This window comes from Apodemus sylvaticus, chromosome 18 (genome assembly GCF_947179515.1).
Source record: "Apodemus sylvaticus chromosome 18, mApoSyl1.1, whole genome shotgun sequence".
NCBI classification, from domain to species: domain Eukaryota; kingdom Metazoa; phylum Chordata; class Mammalia; order Rodentia; family Muridae; genus Apodemus; species Apodemus sylvaticus.
The window spans coordinates 14,362,522-14,380,976 of NC_067489.1; the positions used below are offsets into that span (position 1 = coordinate 14,362,522).

The 18,455-nt window shown below is 45.0% G+C and overlaps 1 protein-coding gene across 4 annotated transcripts in view; it reads left to right on the plus strand.

The window, feature by feature from the left end:
* The window catches only part of Mcph1 (microcephalin 1), a 229,729-nt gene that overhangs the window by 88,680 nt on the left and 122,594 nt on the right, over positions 1–18,455 (plus strand). For all 4 annotated transcript variants that reach the window (XM_052162794.1, XM_052162795.1, XM_052162797.1 and 1 more), the window contains exons 10-11: positions 349–386; positions 2,551–2,713. In XM_052162794.1, coding sequence (XP_052018754.1) covers positions 349–386; positions 2,551–2,713 — 201 coding nt within the window. The remainder of the gene's footprint in view (positions 1–348; positions 387–2,550; positions 2,714–18,455) is intronic.

An 18,455-nucleotide genomic window follows, 5' to 3' on the forward strand; every position in this document is an offset into this window, starting at 1 on the left:
GAGATTTGCTGGGCCCTCCTGACCACAAACAGTACCGTACGGGAGTGTGTCTGAAACAAGGACATAGTTGCCCATAGCTTAGGAAGGGCGAGCCAGTCTTTAACACGCCCTTCTCACTCCTTCATAACTTTAAAGTATGCACTTTGGGATTTCCATCTCCTGTTGGTTTGTTTTTTTCCTAGTACTACAAAGTTTGTGTGTGTGTGTATGTGTGTGTGTGTTTGTGTCCTTAAATGTTTGTGTTTAAGTGATGTAACTGTTCGAAAAACTTATTACACTTTATTTCTGTAGGAAAAATATTTCTTATATTTTGACTGTTTTTTTGTTCTTCTCTTTTGAAATCTCTAGCCAACGAGAACATTAGTCATGACAAGCATGCCATCTGAGTAAGTACTTGTTGTTTTGATAACTTTCTATCCATTGCAAAATGTAGCCTTTTCTTGTATATACTGCAGGTCTTAGTGCCTTTAGGCCATCCACAGAACTGGACTGGATTACTTTTACTCAGTGTAACTGGTATGGGGTTGGAAGATCACTGGAAATTAAAAATGTAGTTAAGTGTGGGCAGTTGAGAGCAAAAAGCTTTTTGGGTCCTTGAATAGCATTAGGAGATTTTATTTTTTGCTCTCCCCTTTGCTTGCTTAATTCCTAATGGTTCTGTTTGTCTGCCCCCCCCCCTCCACCCTATGAATGTTCAATAAACTGAGACGTACGGGTTGAAACATTTCCTTACCAATCTTAAAGGAACACTGTGGGGGAAAACTTTCTACCTCTGGTCTAAAGCAGCTATCTCTGCATCTTGTTGAAGGGTTAATGGCTTGCTGGCTTGCTGGCTTACTCTGATCATCTCCCTTAAATGTTTAGCACAATAAAGAACATCCAACAAAAATATACAGTACTATATTTCTTGCAAAGGATTTTCAAATTTGTGTATAAAGGGGAAAACCACATTATAAAATGTGTGTGTGTGTGTGTGTGTGTGTTTGTGTGTGTCTTGAGGTTTTAAGACTCTCATCAAAACATTGGGACACTTGGGTGAACACACTTGCGGAAGCATGTGCGGATAGAGCACTTTTGGTGGTGGGTGTTTTTTCTTGCCCATGGCATGGTAAAAAACCGCTGGTGCTTTAAACTCTGCCATATATTGCAAAAGAGGAGTCCTCTTACTTTTATTAATAACTTGTGATGTGCCACAAATACTTTAGTCTACTCTAGAAATACTGAATATGAGCATAATAATAAAGACCTTGATTGTTCTGTAAGTTTAAAAACATATTAGCCAGTTATTTTTCTCATTAAACGATTGCAAAGGAAAACTTTTCATTTTGGGTGCACAGTCCTCGGTTCTGTCTAATCTTACATGTCTTGTGTATCTTAAGGCGACCTTGGACAGTCTGATTCCACATCTGATTAACAAGGCCATAAAAAAGCAGTTGTTCCCAATTAGCACATCCCTGAGCTGCTGGTAGCTGCCAGGCTTGGAACAGAGAAGATCAGATATTCTCAAGTGAAGCTCCAAACATAATCCTCTCTGAGATGCTAACGAGCGCAGAGTCTCCAGATTGGTAGGGGAAGGGCCATCTTGACCCACTCTGCAAACCCCTAAGACTGGGCACTGGTGGAGGTCAGCCCTTCTCACAGGGAAGTTGAGCTCTTGAAGTGCTATACGTGGGAGATAAGACTACCAGACCAGCAGCGAGCTTGGAGCTCTGCAGCTGCCCACTGTGAGAGGAGAGGCTCTTGTCTCTGTGACACAGAGCATAGCACAGCCTAGGAGGCCTCACTCAGAGTTCCTGATTCATTGGGGATTGCCAAACAATTCTGGGTCAGGGGGCACGGATATCAGCAAGCACACCGTAAAAGAAGCAACAGATTAGAATAAAGGCCTGTGTAAGGATTCTAGAAGAACATTTTGAATACCAAAAAGGCGTTCCTGCCATTAAGAAAATGACAGGATAAAGATGCTAGTGAGCTTTGGGAATTAAAGAGATAATTTAATTTGAGTCCTTTCTTTTTTTAATGGGGAAAAAACTGCATTTGACACTCCAGTAATGTTACATTTTCAAAGTAAAGCAAGCAAGTAATAATGTGTCCTGGGCTAGTGCGATTCTTGTAAGCAGGGGCTTTGCTGCCAAGCCTAATACCCTGAGTCCCGCATGGTAGTGAGGAGGAAGCTACCGTGCCAGTGGTCCTTTGCCCTCCACACAAATGTCAGGACACACGTGCATACACATACATGCATACATACATACACTTACAAAATAATAATATGTGTTTTAGAAGAGCATGCACACCCTGGTCAAGTGTGCATGAAGTCCATACTCTGTTGTATGGACAGACGGCAGGAGTCTGGCTCCCAGAGCCTGTGCTGCTCCTATACAGCCTGTGTGGACACTTTCTGTAGCCTCGTGGGCTTCCATTTGAGGTCTGAGGTGCTCATGTGTCCCCCAGTCCCATCTTCTACTGCAACCAAAATGAAGGCAGACTTTGAGCCTCTGTTCCTCTGATGGACACAGCATGGCGGCTGACTCTTAACTCTCCGGCCCACAGGAAGCAGGACCTCATCATGCAGGTGGTGAGCACGCTGAAAGGCTTTTCCTTCGTGCATGAGGTCTGCGAGACCACCACGCACGTGCTGGTGGGGAAGTCGGTCCGTACCCTGAACGTGCTGATGGGGATTGCTCGAGGCTGCTGGATTCTCTCTTACGAATGGGTAAGCCTCATGCTTGTTGTTTGTTTTAAAATGAGATCCTTTTGACCTGAGGCATTGATAGGAACAGTGGTACCTATGCTTACACACGCTGAAGTGCACCCTATGGGCCCTTAGGTATCCCTGAGAACTGAGGAAGTTATTCTTCCTGCAGCCACACTCAGAGAGGGCTGAGCTAGAGAAAGGCAGGAACCCTCAGGATAAACCCCCAGCCTCCGGAGAGAATAAGATCAGAACAGACTTGGACTAAAAACACAAGCTGGATTTTCTCCCAGGCCAGCGAGCGCTGCTGTGTTTGACTGAGGACCGATGTGAATGATGCTGTGATGGCTCAGAAGCCAAAAGGAAAAATCCAGAGATTGTTTGCACAGATGGATTTGCTTAGGATGAAACATGTTCCTCTAATCCCATTTGGACGGGTTTCACCAAGCGCTCATGAATCCTTACCATTATTTTCTTTGCATTTAAGACAGTCCTTAAGAATGTAGCATCATTTTCATAATTGATAGAAGTCGCCATGGTCTGTCATTGAGTGTGTTTGTCCTTTGATCCTCAGCCGAAGGGTCACTTCAGAAGCCCACCAGCTTATTGCTAATGCGAACAACAGCACTGCTTACTTACTTGTGTTATAATGACACCCAAGATGTAGTGCATTAATACTGGGTTAATTTAATCCTGTAGGATTATACTAAGAAAACAAGCTACAGATGTCTGCATAAGAATAGCTCTAGTCTCTTTCCTGTGTCATAACACACAGGTCTCTGTTACAAAAAGGTTAACAGGGGTTGAGGAGAGGCGCAATTGCTAAAAGGTTGCTGTGCATGAAGACCTGGGTTCAAATCCCAGGGCTCCCCCTTCCCCCCAAAAAAGCCTGCTCTGCTGGCATGAACTTGTCATCCAGCCCACCACTGCACAGGAGGCTACAGGCAGCTCCCTGGGCTGTCAACCAGGCAGCCCAGCATGATGAGCAGACAGATCCCAATTGAGGGATGGTGTCCCAGCAAACAAGGTGGGTGGCTCCTGAGAAGGGCACGAGGTCCAGCCTCTGGTGCCTGCACACATGTGCACACATGGGAATAATGCAAAGAGGCTTAAGAAATTTCTGCTTAAAATCATGATGTGCAAAGGATTGAAAGTATTTTGTTCTGTTCTGGTTTTGTTTTGTTTTTCAAGACAAGGTTTTTCTGTATAGGTCTGACTGTCCTAGAACTTACTCTGTAGACCAGGCTAGTCTCAAACTCAGAGATCTGCCTGCCCCTGCCTCCTGAGTTCTGGGACTAAGGCATGCACTACCCCACCTAGTTGAAATGAGTCTTAAAAGGTGGTGTTTTCAGAAGCAATGCTTACTTTACCTAGTTGCATCTGAGCACTGTCTTAATATTATTAATATAATTAATATGTTATATTATTATATTAATATAATTAATATTCCTTAATCTCTATGCTTCAGTAACTGAACTCCTGGTTTTATTTCCAAGTAAACATGTCTTTAATGCCTCATCCTCCAACCCCTCCTCCTTTCATGTTTCAGAAGGGAACATGTTTCTCTGTAAACATGCGTGTCCACACGTGCTTCTGTGCCAGTCAGTTCTCCTGGGAGCTGAGCATCTAGACGAGACCAGAATAGGGATTGGGAGACTTACCATCTACTTAGAGACAGATAATTGAGGGTTAGGGGCACAGGCCAGGGACTGCTGGCATCCCCACTCCATGGCATAGTTATGGTTTCTGTTGTGAATGAGGGAGAACATCCAGAGGAGTCCAAAGCAGAGAGAAAGGAGCCAACTGGACATGGCTAGGCTATGTCCTTCAAGAGAAGGGAGCTAGGGGGAGAGGGAGAGGGGGAGGGGAGGAAGAGGAAGAGGAGGAGCACAGAGAGGGCGCAGGAGGACAGCAGGAGACAGAGGGCGACTATGGGAGTACTGAGGAGGAGGGTAAGTGTCTGGAGCAGGAAGGCGCCTAAGGCCTGGGCTTTGAAATGTTAACACCCTACTTATGAACAGGGCCTAGGGGACCCTCAATCTCTGCTCCATCTTTATTCCTTTAGAGGGTTTGCCCATGGTCATTATGGCAGGAAGCAGACAGGCATGGCACTGGAGCAGTCGCTGGGGGCTTACGATTCCAAGGTGCCGGACAGAAAGAGAGAGACACTGAGCCTGCCTTGGGCTTTTGAAACCTCAGAGCCCACCCCTAGAGACACACGGACTCTCAACGAGGCCATACCTGCTCCTTCTCACACAGTTCCACTAATGGGACCAAGCATTCCAACACAGGAGCCTATAGGGCCATTCTCATTCAAACTGTCCTTGTTGCTATCCACTGTCACCATAGTTTTATATAAAAACAGTGTGTAAAATAACTCAGAGTCATGGAAGTCCTTCTCATCTTCCAACTCCCATAAGCATTCTACCCTCTTCTCTGTGCTGTTCCCTGGGTCTTGCAGAGGGTGGTGTAGAAGCCAAGCACCCAGCAGCCGTTTACTCTCAATATCAAGTTTCTGTGTCAGCTACTGCCTTCTCTGCGCAAGGCAGACTGCAGCTCCAGCCTAAGGTGTCTTTAGGAAGTGATTTGACCTCACCCAGCCTAGCCCGGTTAGCAGATTCCTCTCTGGAGCCAGTGGGTTTCTGCCCTGGGTTACAGAACCATATTTGAATCTCTTCTCACAGAACAGGCCTCATATCCAATCCAATACTTCAGCTACTTAGAGCCTTCAGCTACTGCATCACAGCAGGCAGTCCCTTTCTGGTTTTGAGAACACTGTTTTGGGGGGTTGTATCTCCTGCAAGTGAAAACAATCGTAGTGCTCGCAGCTGCTAACACAACCAGCAGCCAGTGTCTGCCACATCAAGCAGATATCTATCCCTGTAATGGACAGCTGCCGGGTTCTCCCCTTCTCTACCAGGGTATGAGCCAGTGCTGCTAAGAATAAGTTTAGAAATAATGCAGACAGGTTTCTCCACCTACATCAGTCATGAAGGCAGAAGGGACCGCGCCTTGCAAGCTTCATGTACTGCATTCATATGAGTTTACCTTATTGTCTTGCTTTGCTTGTGTCTGTGTGCTCAAGTATATGACTGCACATAGGGAACTGGAATATATATATATGAGTACATATATATATGAGTACATATATATATGAGTACATATATATATGAGTACACTAACTGTCTTCAGGCACACCAAAAGAGGGCATCAGATCTTATTACAGATGGCTATGAGCCACCATGTGGTTGCTGGGAATTGAACTCAGGACCTCTTTAAGAGTAGCTGGTGTCCTTATCTGCTGAGCCATCTTTCTAGCTCCTGAGGTTGTAAGTTTTTGTATTGGATCCTTGAAAGATGGTATGGGCCTTGCTGTCAGAGGACCTCAAACTCTACGGTCCTTCCTCTAACCCATCTCTAGTGCAGTTGGGGGATTCTTAAAATATTCTCTTTGGCTAGCACGAGAAACTTAGCTCCAAGGAAAACATTTCTGAGAATGTTTTTATTTCAGGGTTTATGTAGTGTTCTCGGGAAATCTCTGTGAAAGACCACTGTAGCAGTCCTTCAAAGTCACATGGCTGCCTGTGGCCAATAAGTCACAAAAACTCTTGGTGATTTTGTAACATGGTTTGGTGTGAATTTTTGCCTAATCTTTATTTTCCCATTAGAGAATGTTGCTAGTTATGCCTGCGTGCTCACAGAGCACTAATTTCCCCAGTGTTCACTCTGATTTCTGGAAAGACAATAGTTTATGTTTTTCTGACTTCATGACAGAATTGGCTGGCAGATAAGTAGGAGAGAATTATGCCTGGCACTGCTGGACCCAGGAGACCTGGAGTAACACATCAGAAAACAAGCTGATCTGACAGAATGTATGTCTAGACTCAGGGTCTGTTAAATGTACTGCTTGCTGTAGGAGTCATCAGACACCCATCACCTTGTTGTGACTTGCTTAGTATTTCTCTTATTCTCTATGACTGCTCGGCAGCCTGGCTCGGCTGTTTCACCACGTGTGGTCAGCAGCAGGCTAGCAGAGCATCCTGTGACCCAGCACCTCCCTCATCCAGCTCTGTCTCCAGTCAAAAGCAGCCTGGCAGCAGCAGAGAATTCAACCTCTTCTTATTTTACAAATGCCGTCTCTAGGCATCTCACAAACAAAGCTTGATAAAAGGCTTTTAAAAGTTAAATCCGTTGTAAATCCAAATATTTCTACGAGATTTTAAGGAGCTTACTCTAAATAATCAAGTGCTTCCTGATTCAGAAGGAATGAAGCGAGTTTCTGCCCTAGAATGGTGTGATCAAGCCAGGGCTTTCTCCCCTTGGTTTACTGACACCAAGCATGGAGTGGATTATATAGATCACATGTGCCCTGAGCCACTGGCCTCCCAGCCCTTCACAGTACTCATCCTAGAACCTCAGCCAGGCACAGCCAGAGCCAGATCTGCCTCCCACTTGGAAGGTACCTTACATCCCTTCCAAAGACTGCTCAGACAATAGTTTATGTTCAGGCATCATGAAATGACCTCTTGTTGTGAGCCTTACATTAATAGATTCTAAGGATAAGCTTTTAGGCAAATCACAGTTGCTCTATTGCATTCACATCCAGACTTCCTGCTTCGTCTCCTTGTGCTCCTCTGGTGGACAGCTGTGTAGCTCCTTGGGTCATCTTGGCCACACCTGGCAAGGATGTGTGTCAGGCTCCCAGGGATCTGCCTGAGTGGCATCACTCCAGAGAGATTCCATCCCTGTTATAGGTTGTGGCGTGAAGGACTGCAGGCTACAGAGCACTTGACATGTGCCCACTCGCGGGTTTCCTCAGAGCATTTTGCAACATAGAAACTGCACTTCTAAACACATGTCCAGATGAGCATGCCGTACAGAAAAGCTTGTCTGACTTGAACATGGGTCTTTGAAACACCCTTGGTGAAGGCATTGTCCCAAGGCAGTGACCACCATCGCTTATCTTACCACACCCCGTCTTAGAGATTCTTTTTACAGGGGTAAATCTGCAGTCTGTCTGTTTCTGTCCCCTGTGGTACATCCATGGTCTTTTTCCACAGGGAACTGACCATGGACCACTACAAGAAGGATTCTGTCTGGAGCCCTTCCTTAATCCTCTGTCATCGTTTTTTGTCCCTCTGGCAAGATTCTAGAGTCCTTTTCCCACACTGGAGGCACAGACTGCCCCAAGAACACATTAAAACACAGCCATATGATCCCCAGAAAATGAGGGTCTCGGTATTTGCCTTAATGAGAACAGCAGAGAAGCGTACCTGGGAGGGAAGAGTGGAGGCCTTTGGAGTCACAGCCAGTTTTTCCAGAGAGAAGACGCCATGAGCCACCAGCACCCGGGCTGAACAAAGCTCTGCCACAACTGTCTTTTTTTTTTAAAGGTGATCAAGGGCCAATTGTAGCATCACAGGTCACTATGAGAAGGATGGGAAGCCGCTCAGACGAGGAAGCAGCAGGCCTTTGTCTTCCTATCCTCTGCTCTGAATGGGTTTCAGGGAGGCCAAGCAACCCTCAGCGGGGCTTTAATCCAGAGAGAAACCTGCAGCAGGTTGGATAGTCCAGAGAGAAACCCACAGCCAGTAGGATAATCCAGAGAGAAATCCGCAGCCAGTAGGATAATCCAGAGAGAAACCCGAAGCAGGTTGAATAATCCAGAGAGAAACCCCTGAGGCCGTGACAAGGGCAGCTGTGGGTGGGTTAGAGAGAGCTTGTCTGCAGCCTTTGGGTGCAGCAGATTTGATAACGTGTGTTGTGTGGGAGTAGAGGGAACAAAGTGACACAACCAATACTTTTACTGGTGATAGCCGTGCAGTTCTTCATGGGAATAGTGAGGGAGAAAAGCATGGACAGGCCAAGGTCAGGTATGCAAGGAGTGTGTGTGTGTGTGTGTGTGTGTGTGTGTGTGTGTGTGTGTGTGTGTGTTGGGTGTAAAGTGTCATGGGATGATTATGTAATGAAGATCATGAATAAGAATAGGCCTTGGGCTGGGCCAACCCTAAGGAACCCAGGAAGATGGAGAGGAGCAAGCAAGGGGAAACAGGAAGGATATGGTGGTATATGCTGTAAACACACTCACTTTTTCACAGTAGGGAAAAAGTCCCTGGATTACAGTTAGTTTTAAAGTATAAGTTTCTCTATCAAGCTAATAGTTTCAAAGAATTAAACCAAGAATTGGTAAATGGGGCCACTCAGCCTCACTCCGCTTGTCCCTGTCTCTGACATAAACCGGGGCTTAGGGGCCAACACTATTTTTCCTTTTCTTCATTTTCAGCAAGCTATTAAATCCAGATGCTGGATTGAATATCAGGGGCTTGGTTACCCCTTCCTTAGGAATGAGAACTCTGGGACATCACCTTCATGTTCAAGTAGAACTCGAGCTCAGAGCTTGCTTTTAGAAAATGCTTTAGTGAACTGGAGATGGCTCAGCATTAGGAGCACAGGCTGCTCTTACAGAGGACCCCGGTTAAGTTCCCCGCACCCACACAGTGCCTCACAACCACCCGTGACTCCAATTCCATGCAGACCAGGGCTCTCTTCTTGTGTCTGTTGGCACCAGGTATACACATGGTACACATATGTACATGTAGAGGAACACTTACACACACAAGAGATAACACACTTTAGATAGCACTTCAGCAGCAGCCTAAGGATCCATCTTCACCTTCCTTTGCAGTTTCTTTGTTACAAGTTCTCAGATAATTTCTTACCCCCGCTCCCGTCTCATTGTACCAGGATTTAACCTTGAGCCGTGTGCTTGTTGTGGAGTGCTGAGCTGTGTCCGCAGCCCAGTCTCTGGTGGTTCAGTCAGTCTTACTTTTGGTAATAGCCTGGAATATTTTATCCATTGGCATGCGATGGAAAATTCACCCATAATTTGGTTTAATTGGAACTTTCCAACAGCTGTCTTTAGCCGTCTGTCATTCGGATCCCTCCCAGTGATGCTGGGGGGCTGTCAGCTGTCCACACTTTCAGGGTTTCTGAACTTGATCTCCAAGTTAAAGTAGATTGCCAGGGAGCATTGTACTGGAACTGTGCTAGTCGGCCGGTCCTTAAGTGCTGCTGCAGGTAAGACTTGAGGGCCAACGTCAGCTCTGAGGAGAGCTGAGAGAGAGACACATGGTTTTCAAAGGCATTTGTACTATTTTGCAAAACTACAGTTGACAACTTTACTCACTTTACTGTGTGATACATTTCATGCCTGATTTTTACAGTGCAGTCAGAGAAAATACATGTTATTATATAAGGAAAAGAAATAACATTAGCCGGTTTTTTTTTTTTTTTTTTTTTTTTTTTTTTTTGCTAGAGAAGAAGGAAGGGGGAACTCAGTGTTAGCTTGTCCACGGAATTGAAATAGCCTGAAGTGCACTGAGAGTGGCCCTCTAGCTTTGTGCTTTTCAACTGGCTTTGTTTTCTGCATGTCTCTACTGCTGTGTTAACATTCTGCAGACCTAATAATTTATCAAGCGCTGGCCATCTCCGGCCGTACACCACCTTAGGAACCTTTCCTTCAGCACACTTCTGACAGGATGTGACCACCAGTCATGATGTTCGAGGTCCTCAGCATGGCTTCCTCCTCTCCCCAAACTGCCACAGAGCACCACCCCAAGCAAGCAAAGACAGCATCGCCCCAGTGTTCCAGGCGTCATTTTCCCTTGAGTTTTGTTAAGAAACAGCAGAACAAATACGTACAGCATACATGCAGTGGACTTCATTAATAAGGTTTTTAGGGTTTGAGCATCCCTAACTTTCTGGCACTTCACCGTAGCAAACTATTGACTTCAATTGTGTAACTAGAACAGCATCTCGAGTCCTACCCTTCGCTATGCAGACATTCTGCCGTAAAACCACGCCCCTCAGGACCCTTAAAGAGAGCTTTTGTTACAGAACTTAGAGGTGCTCATACTCTCCTCGGTCAGACATGGGGCCCAGTGCCTGGTTTCTGAATGAGTAAATGAAAAGATGCATGACCTATTTCTTTTATAAATTGGTGAATTTTAGGTTCTGTCTCATCTTAAGTTGCCAAACTACCTGTGTAATTGTATCTCTCTTGTTTAAATTCAGTTATGTATGTGCTTTGGTGCTAATTTTTAGAAAGTAATCTAAACTTCAGTGTTTCCTTTAGTAACCGTAGCATACACAGCAATCCCTTGTTGGTCACAGTAACTTGTGCTCTGGTTTCATACTGTGAAATGATGTTTCTGCTATTTATTTTAGTTACATTGGAATTTGTTATAGTTATTTCTTTGTTTTTATTCTGATAAGGAAAGTACGTGCTCATGCTATTTATAAAGATGTTTGGATTTGACATCCAAGTCTAGTGGTGAAATGCCGGGTCACCGTGGTCACTGCATAGCTTATTTGAAAAGTAGCTATGACTGAGCAGTTTAGACTCTGGATCTCAGAGAAACTCATTTTTATTTTAGTGGAATGGAAAGGACCAGGTCTAGCCCAAGTGTTCTATTCTATAGAGCTCAGCTCTTGTAAGACTGCCAGGGGATATGCAGGCATTTTCTGCCATGGTTGGATCCCAGCATGCAGGAGGCAGAGGCAGGAAGGAGCCCAGTTTTTGTGCAACTCAAGCCATGTGAGACCCTGTCTCAGAAAGTCACATACTCTATCTGTGCTAGCTAGTTGTATGTCAGCTTGACACTAGCTAGAGTTATCTGAAAGGAGGGCACCTCAATTGAGAAAATGTTCCCTAAAATCTGTCTATAAGGAATTTTCTTAGTTAATAATTGATGTGGGAGGGCCCACCTCATTGTGGCTGTCCCTGGGCTGGTGTTCCTGGGTTCTATAAGAAAACAGAATGAACAAGCCATGAATAGCAAGCCAGTGCGTGGCACCCCCCATGACCTCTGCACTGGCTTAGATTGCTGTCCTGAATTCCTTCAGTAGTAGACTACAATGTGGAAGGTAAACCATGCAAACTTTTCTCTCCAACTTGATTTTGATGATGGTGTTTCATCATAGCGGTTACAACCCTAACTACAAAACATGCGACAAAGGTCATATGTCATATGTAAATTCACCTAGTCTCTCTCTCTCTCTCTCTCTCTCTCTCTCTCTCTCTCTCTCTCTCTCTCTCTCTCTCTCTCTTTCTCTCTCTGTCTCTGTCTCTATCTCTATCTATCTATCTCTATCTCTCAAGATCTTTTTAAAAGGAGAGAGTTTTTATTTTGGATAGTGTTTTAACAGTATGTCTTCTGTGTCTTAAATATCACTATATGTTTAATTTCCTGCCATTTTTTTTTGATAGCACAGTGTGGTAGTTTGAATAAAAATGGCCTCATAGACTCCAGTTTGAATACTTCATCCCTGGATGGTAGAGCAGTTTGGGAAAGGTGAGGAGCTGTGGTATTTTGGAGGAATGGTGCCACTGAGGGCAGGCATTGAGGTCTCACCACGCTAACACCGTTTCCAGTGGACCACTCTCTACTTCCTGTTTGTGGATCAGGATATTCACTCTCAGCTGCTGCCTCAACACTATGTCTTCTTGCTGTGCTGACCACCACAGCGATGGCACACTCCTGTCCCTCTGGGACTGAAGACCCCACATAAGCTTTCCTTTTGCACATTGCCTTGGACATGGTTTTTATCATAGCAGTTGAAAAGTTACTACCTGAAGTGGGGTGTTTGCCATGACGGGCCTGATTTCGCTGTCATTGGAGAGATATAAAAGACTTTGAGTGGGGGAAATAGCTGGGTAGTGGCATGCTTGCATTTAATTCCAACACTCAGGAAGCAGAGGCATGCAGAGCTCTGAGTTCAATGCTAGCCTGGTCTACAGGGTGAGTTCCAGGACAGCCAAGGCTATCCTGTCTTTTAAAAAATAAAGATGAAGAGGAGGAGGAAGATGATGACATGGATGATGGTGACATCTGAGGTGATAAGGATGACAACTACTTTCGGACTTTCAGAGTAGAAAATAGTTGAACACTGCCGCTGTAATGGGCATTCTCTTACTTAGTGCACCATCCATGCTGAGGGCAACACAGGCTATCGAGCTCAGCTCAAGTGATTTCAGAGGGAATGTCTTCTCGAACTGGCTTAGAGATCATTCTTATAATGCTTTGTGGTAAAGACTGTGGCTTTTCTGCCCTTGGCCTAAGAATCTGCCCGAGGTTTGGCTTTTCAGGACTAAGTTCTTTGGTGGAGGAGATAGCAGGCCAAGTATGTGGACCTGTTTGGGAAGGGTTAGAAAGTGTGGTCTTGTTAGAGGAAGTATGTCACTGGGAGTAGGTTTCAGAACACTCCTGCCATTCCCAGTGATCTCTCTCTACCTCTCACTTATGGGTCCAGATGTGAGTTCCCAGATCCTGCATGAGCTGCCTTTTCCCATCTTCATAAACTCTGGGTCTGCAAACCCAAATACACGCAAAGTCACCTTGTTCGTAGTACTTTATCACAATAGTAGAAAAGCACCTGGTACAGACAGATCAGAAGGTGCTGTATGAAATCTAGTTTCTGATATGGGTGGCAGTGAACCAGATTGCTTCATAGATAGCCATATGCCCAGTGCCATGATCAGACGTTGGATAGGAAGGCAATGAAAACCAAGTAGACAAGGGTGTGGAGAAGAGCTGATTCTCAGTGGTGTAAGTGTCTTAGGGTATCTATTGCTGCAGTAAAACACCATGACCAAAATATTGAGGCGGAAAGGTTTTATTTGACTCTCACTCACAGATCACAGCCTATCACTGTAAGAAGTTAGGACATGAACTCAAGCAAGGCTGGAACCTGGAAGCAAGATATGATGCAGAAGCCATGGGGGGGGGGGGTGCTGCTTCCTGGCTTACTTCCCATGCCTTGCTCACCCTGCTTTCTTATAAAACCCAAGACCACAGCTCAGGGATAATACCACCCACATTAGGCTGAGCCCTCTCATTGATCACTTGTAGATAAAACACCTTACTCATGGAAGCATTTCCTCAACTGAGGCTCCTTCCTCTCTGATGACTCTAGCTAGTGTTGAGTTGACACACAACCAGCCTGTATAGTCAGTTACACAGAGAGACTGTTTCCCAGGTGATTTACATCTGCCAATTCTATTGGTCAGCACAAGCATCTGTGAGAGTTGGTGTCCTGAATACCTTTAGTAAATGGCTCACGGTCAAGGAAGCTCATACTCACAGTTGATGAGTCTTGAATTTAACACTTCCACACTCTCTGGCCCATATTAATTCCAAAGGTGACTTAGGGGTCATCTTTATTCTCAGAAAGGCTCCAACTTTCACATGGTAATCCTGCAAATGGATGAGTTTCATACTAACCTTGTTCAAAGCCACTTACTAGCTGTGTGTCTTTGGGGAAGCAGTGATACTCCAAGCCTTGGTTTGCTAATCTGTAGCAGGTCAAGACCATCTGTATGGTTTCAGCAAATATGAGCATGTAGCATTATCATGCAAAGGACTTTGACACATTTCTGGAGCATCGTTAAGGTCATAATTTAATAAAACCTTGACAACCTTACATGAGGTCACAGGCCAGATGATGTTTTAGTGATATCTCCATCATAGATGATTCCATGGAGATGAACTCTGATCAGTCATTGTCGGGATGGAGCCTGAAAGAAGATGGGGAAGACTTTGTGGGCATAAACAGGCTTCTGTCACTGTATTATGTGTTGATCCAGGTGTTGGGCCTCATGCCTTTAATCCCAGCACTTGAGAGGCAAAGGCAGGCAGATCTCTGAGAATTCAAGGCCAGCCTGGTCTTTAGAGCAATCATTGATACACAGAGAGACCCTTTCTCCAGAAAAAAAACAGGGAAGGAGGTTCTGGAGGTGGTTAAGCTCAGTGGTTAAGAGCACTGGCTTGACCAGAGGACCCAGGTTTGATTCCCAGCACCCGTACTATGGCTCACGACCATCTCAAACTCCTGTTTCAAGGGATTCTAATACCTCCTTCTGGCTGTCTAGGATACTACACATACATGGTGTACAGACATAGATAGGCTAAGCACTTACATGTACAAAATTTTAAAATGAGGGGAATATTGAATATGCCTATCTACAAGGTTTTTTTCCAATAAGCTTTGAAACTAAGAGAGGGGTGAACTACATGCATTTGGAAATATTTGCTATTATTAAGAACTTACATGTGAAAACCTGTTCCAATGTGGCAGGCACTGCATCTACTAAATGTTCTTGTTTGTACCTTTTAAACTTATGGAATTATAGGAAGCATTTCTCAGTATTGTGAGATAGGGTGGAAATGCACAGGGATAGCTTACTTTGGAACTAATATTATTGCCTTGAAACTCTGCCAGTTCAAGTTGGGCTCTTTGGAAGACCAGACCTCCTCTTTTCTGGCTCCAGCGTGCATGGGACATAAGTAACCACTTACTTTGTCATTAGAATTAAATTCTTGGTCTGTCTCTCTGTGTCTTTCCCCGTCTCCATCTTCTCCCCTCCCCCTCCCACGTCCCTCTGTAACGACACAGGCACACTGTTATACTAACTGCCTGGTTACTCTTCCATTGATTGAGACAGTGACACACATTAGACATGTGAAGGATTAACTAGCTTTCCCTTTGTCCCAGGCTGCCTGCCTTCACTGTGTTTAATCAGTTCTTTATAATGCCTACTTGAGGAAGAACCACGAACTTTATTATTACCCTGAAACAGCTAAAATGATGCACATAGTCCAGTTTGTCCTAACTTTTGTCGTTTGAGAAAAATCACCATAATCCTTGAGACTGAGACGCTACAAGATCTGATGGGGAGATACTTATAATTTGAGATTTATGGTTTTAACAAGTAACAATTTACTTTCACTGTTCTTGAAAATGCTAAGCATGTTTCTGTACCTGCAATTATAGTTGCTGGGAGAGGATAGGTAGATAGATGGTGGCAGAGACTGCCCTGTCCTTGCTCTGGTCAAGGTAGATAAAAGACCATGTATGACAGTCCCCATTCTGTCTGCTGACAAAGTGGGCAGGAAGCAGACCTTGAATCGGATAAAGTGAACTAGGTTCCTGTGGATCAAATCTGGGACTTGAGTGTCCATCAGCTGTTTTATTCAGCTTATGAGAACACCCACCCACCCCACCTCCCCAACCCCCCTCCCCCCCCCACCCCTCCCCAACCCCCGCTCCTTTCCCCATAGGATGCTAAGGGAGCTCATAGTGCCAGAATAGCCTAGGCTGCCCTTCAGCTCCTCCTGTAGCTGGCAATGACCTTAATTAACTTGTGATGCTCCTGCCTCCACCTCCTGCCACACACATGGACATCGCACTAGGGATTTTACCTAGGCCTTCCCTATGTACTAGGCAGTCACTCAACCTACTCAGGCTCCATCCTCAGCCCATGAAGTTGAGTTTTTAACAGAACAGCTGGGTATCTGTTCTTCTCTAAACCAGCCCCAAAACAGAGGTCAGGGAAGCTGGTTATCTGGAACTGTGAAATAAACTCAGTTTTTATAGTACAGTTACAGTAAGTTTGGCCATCAAAATCACAGCCGTTCATAAATGTTTCAGCGTGGCCTACAGTAGTGCTGTCATGTGAGCTGGGTCGGCTTCACGTTGTATTTCATATCAGCACTTAATCTTTGCTGAATGGAGCCCTCGGCTCTCTCCAGCCCACCCTGAAAAAGCCCCTCTTACAGATTAGGCTGACCCACCAGCACTTTTAGTTAAAATAATTTGCTATTGTTTTCTCTTTTAAAATGTTTCTTGAGAAGTTAGAAATTAAGGAAGGTTTGCTGATGGTCTCTGCTTAGGAGATACTTTGTGAATAAAGATGGTTTGTCCTTGAGATGTTGTAAGCCATTAAGAAAACATGAAATTGGGAGCCATGGAAGCAGTTCAGTGGGGAAGGGTGCTTGCTGGTAAGCCTGGCCACCTCAGCTCAGTCCCCAGGACCCACCATGTGTCCTCTGATCATAATGTTTGCACACTTGTGAGTACACAAGTGAACACAAATACAGGTGAGCACCATTTGAACACCATGGCTACGAAACTGTCTAATGCACTAGAATTTCTGGAGGTTTCTTGATTTCTCTTGAGTTGATGACTAACATTTATTGTTAGCATCCTTCACAGCCCTCACCAGGTTTCTATAGACATATCCAAACTAACATTTCATCTTTCATATGTCTATGCATCAGAGAACCTTTCATTTCCGTGTCTTGGAGATGCTACTATGACCTCCTTGGCTACTCTGCCTCTCTCAGAACTCAGGCTCACAGGCAAATGTTTTATCCATCCGTCCCACTGCCATGACACCAGGATTCCATTTTTGTTTGTTTCGTCTGATTTTCCATATTGTGGCTGCTTTGCAGTTGGGGTTGGGGGTGGGGAGGTATCACTATCCCCAACACAGAGGGAACAGAATGGATTGATGTAGCCTGGCTGGAGTCCCCTGTAGATGAAACAGTAACAAAGGCCAAAGCTCGGTATTACTGTGCTTTTTTTTTTCTTCCTGCATAAGAGGCCCCAGAAAGACTGCCCAGTACCCACATGAGGGCATTGTTCCTGTGTCCAGGGTGACACCCATGCACAGGTTCCTTCCAAGCTTCATTGCCGTTAGAAAACTCATGGCTGCACCCTCATCTTACCTCAGCAAAGGAGCTAGTCCTTTGACCCGCCTCTCCCCACAAGTTACCTTCACCCCACTTTCTCCAGCTTTTGGGAATCTGCAGAAGAATTTAAATACTCCTTCCCTGTCTCCAGACACTTGAGTTTCTGCCTTCCCCAGTTGGCCACCATTCTTCCATCTGCTCTGCATTTCCCCACATTCAGTTCCGCTGCTGCCTCTTCCATGCACCACTTCCCACCCTCCCTCAGTCCCTGGTGAAGCTAAATGTATGCTTAGTTTACTATAACAGCCAGATTTCAGCTGTATTTTCCTGATATATAAAGGCCATCTTCACTTGCTTCTAATAACAGCACACCCTCTAGCTTGCAACTGCAGCCAAACTGCCTCACACCGCCCAAGAGAATTACAAAAATGTGTGCAACAAAAAGAGCCTTGGAGGGAGTAGAGGGATGGCTCGGTGGTTAAGAACACAGTCTGCTCTCCCAGAGGACTGGGGTTTGATTCCCAGCCCCCACGTGGCAGCTCACAACCATTCCATAACTAGTCCAGAGAATTCAGTGCCCTCTTCAGGTGTGCAAGACATACACACAGACAAACACCATATGTATGTATATGTGTATATGTATGTATGTATATGTATAAATAAGTCTTTTGAAAACAGAGAGGAAGAGAAAGAGACTTGGTTTCCTGGTATAGAGTGAACTACATAGCCCTGTATGAAGAGACATTATCTAACTACATCTAAGAATAAAGCAAGAAAACTGTTCCCTCTGATAGGTTCATCTGCTAAGTGTGGGCTTTATGAATGGCAGTCAGGTGTCAACACTACCCTTTCTGTCATCTAATTTGTCTAATACCTTTACTGTGTTTTGCGATCCGTGCAGGATGTTGAGCTTTCATTGAGGTGGGTCCTGGAGGTAACTTCCCCTCAAAAAGATTCACGTGCACATAAGATGTGATCCCCGCACACAACCCCACTCCTTGATGTATTTAGTCTCTCAGCTATTTTTGTCTTATGCAGAATTTTCTGGGAAATGCTTGTGGTTGGGTAAGATTATTTCACAAGCCCACCTGAAATAGATTTCCACTATTTTGAATAGTTCACTGAGCTAAAGATGGGTTTGGCTAACGTAAGGACTTGTTGGGCCAGGAAATGTTTGAAAACCCCAGAAGACCACCAAGGAGCCAATTCCAATACACTTGCATTAGGGTCTC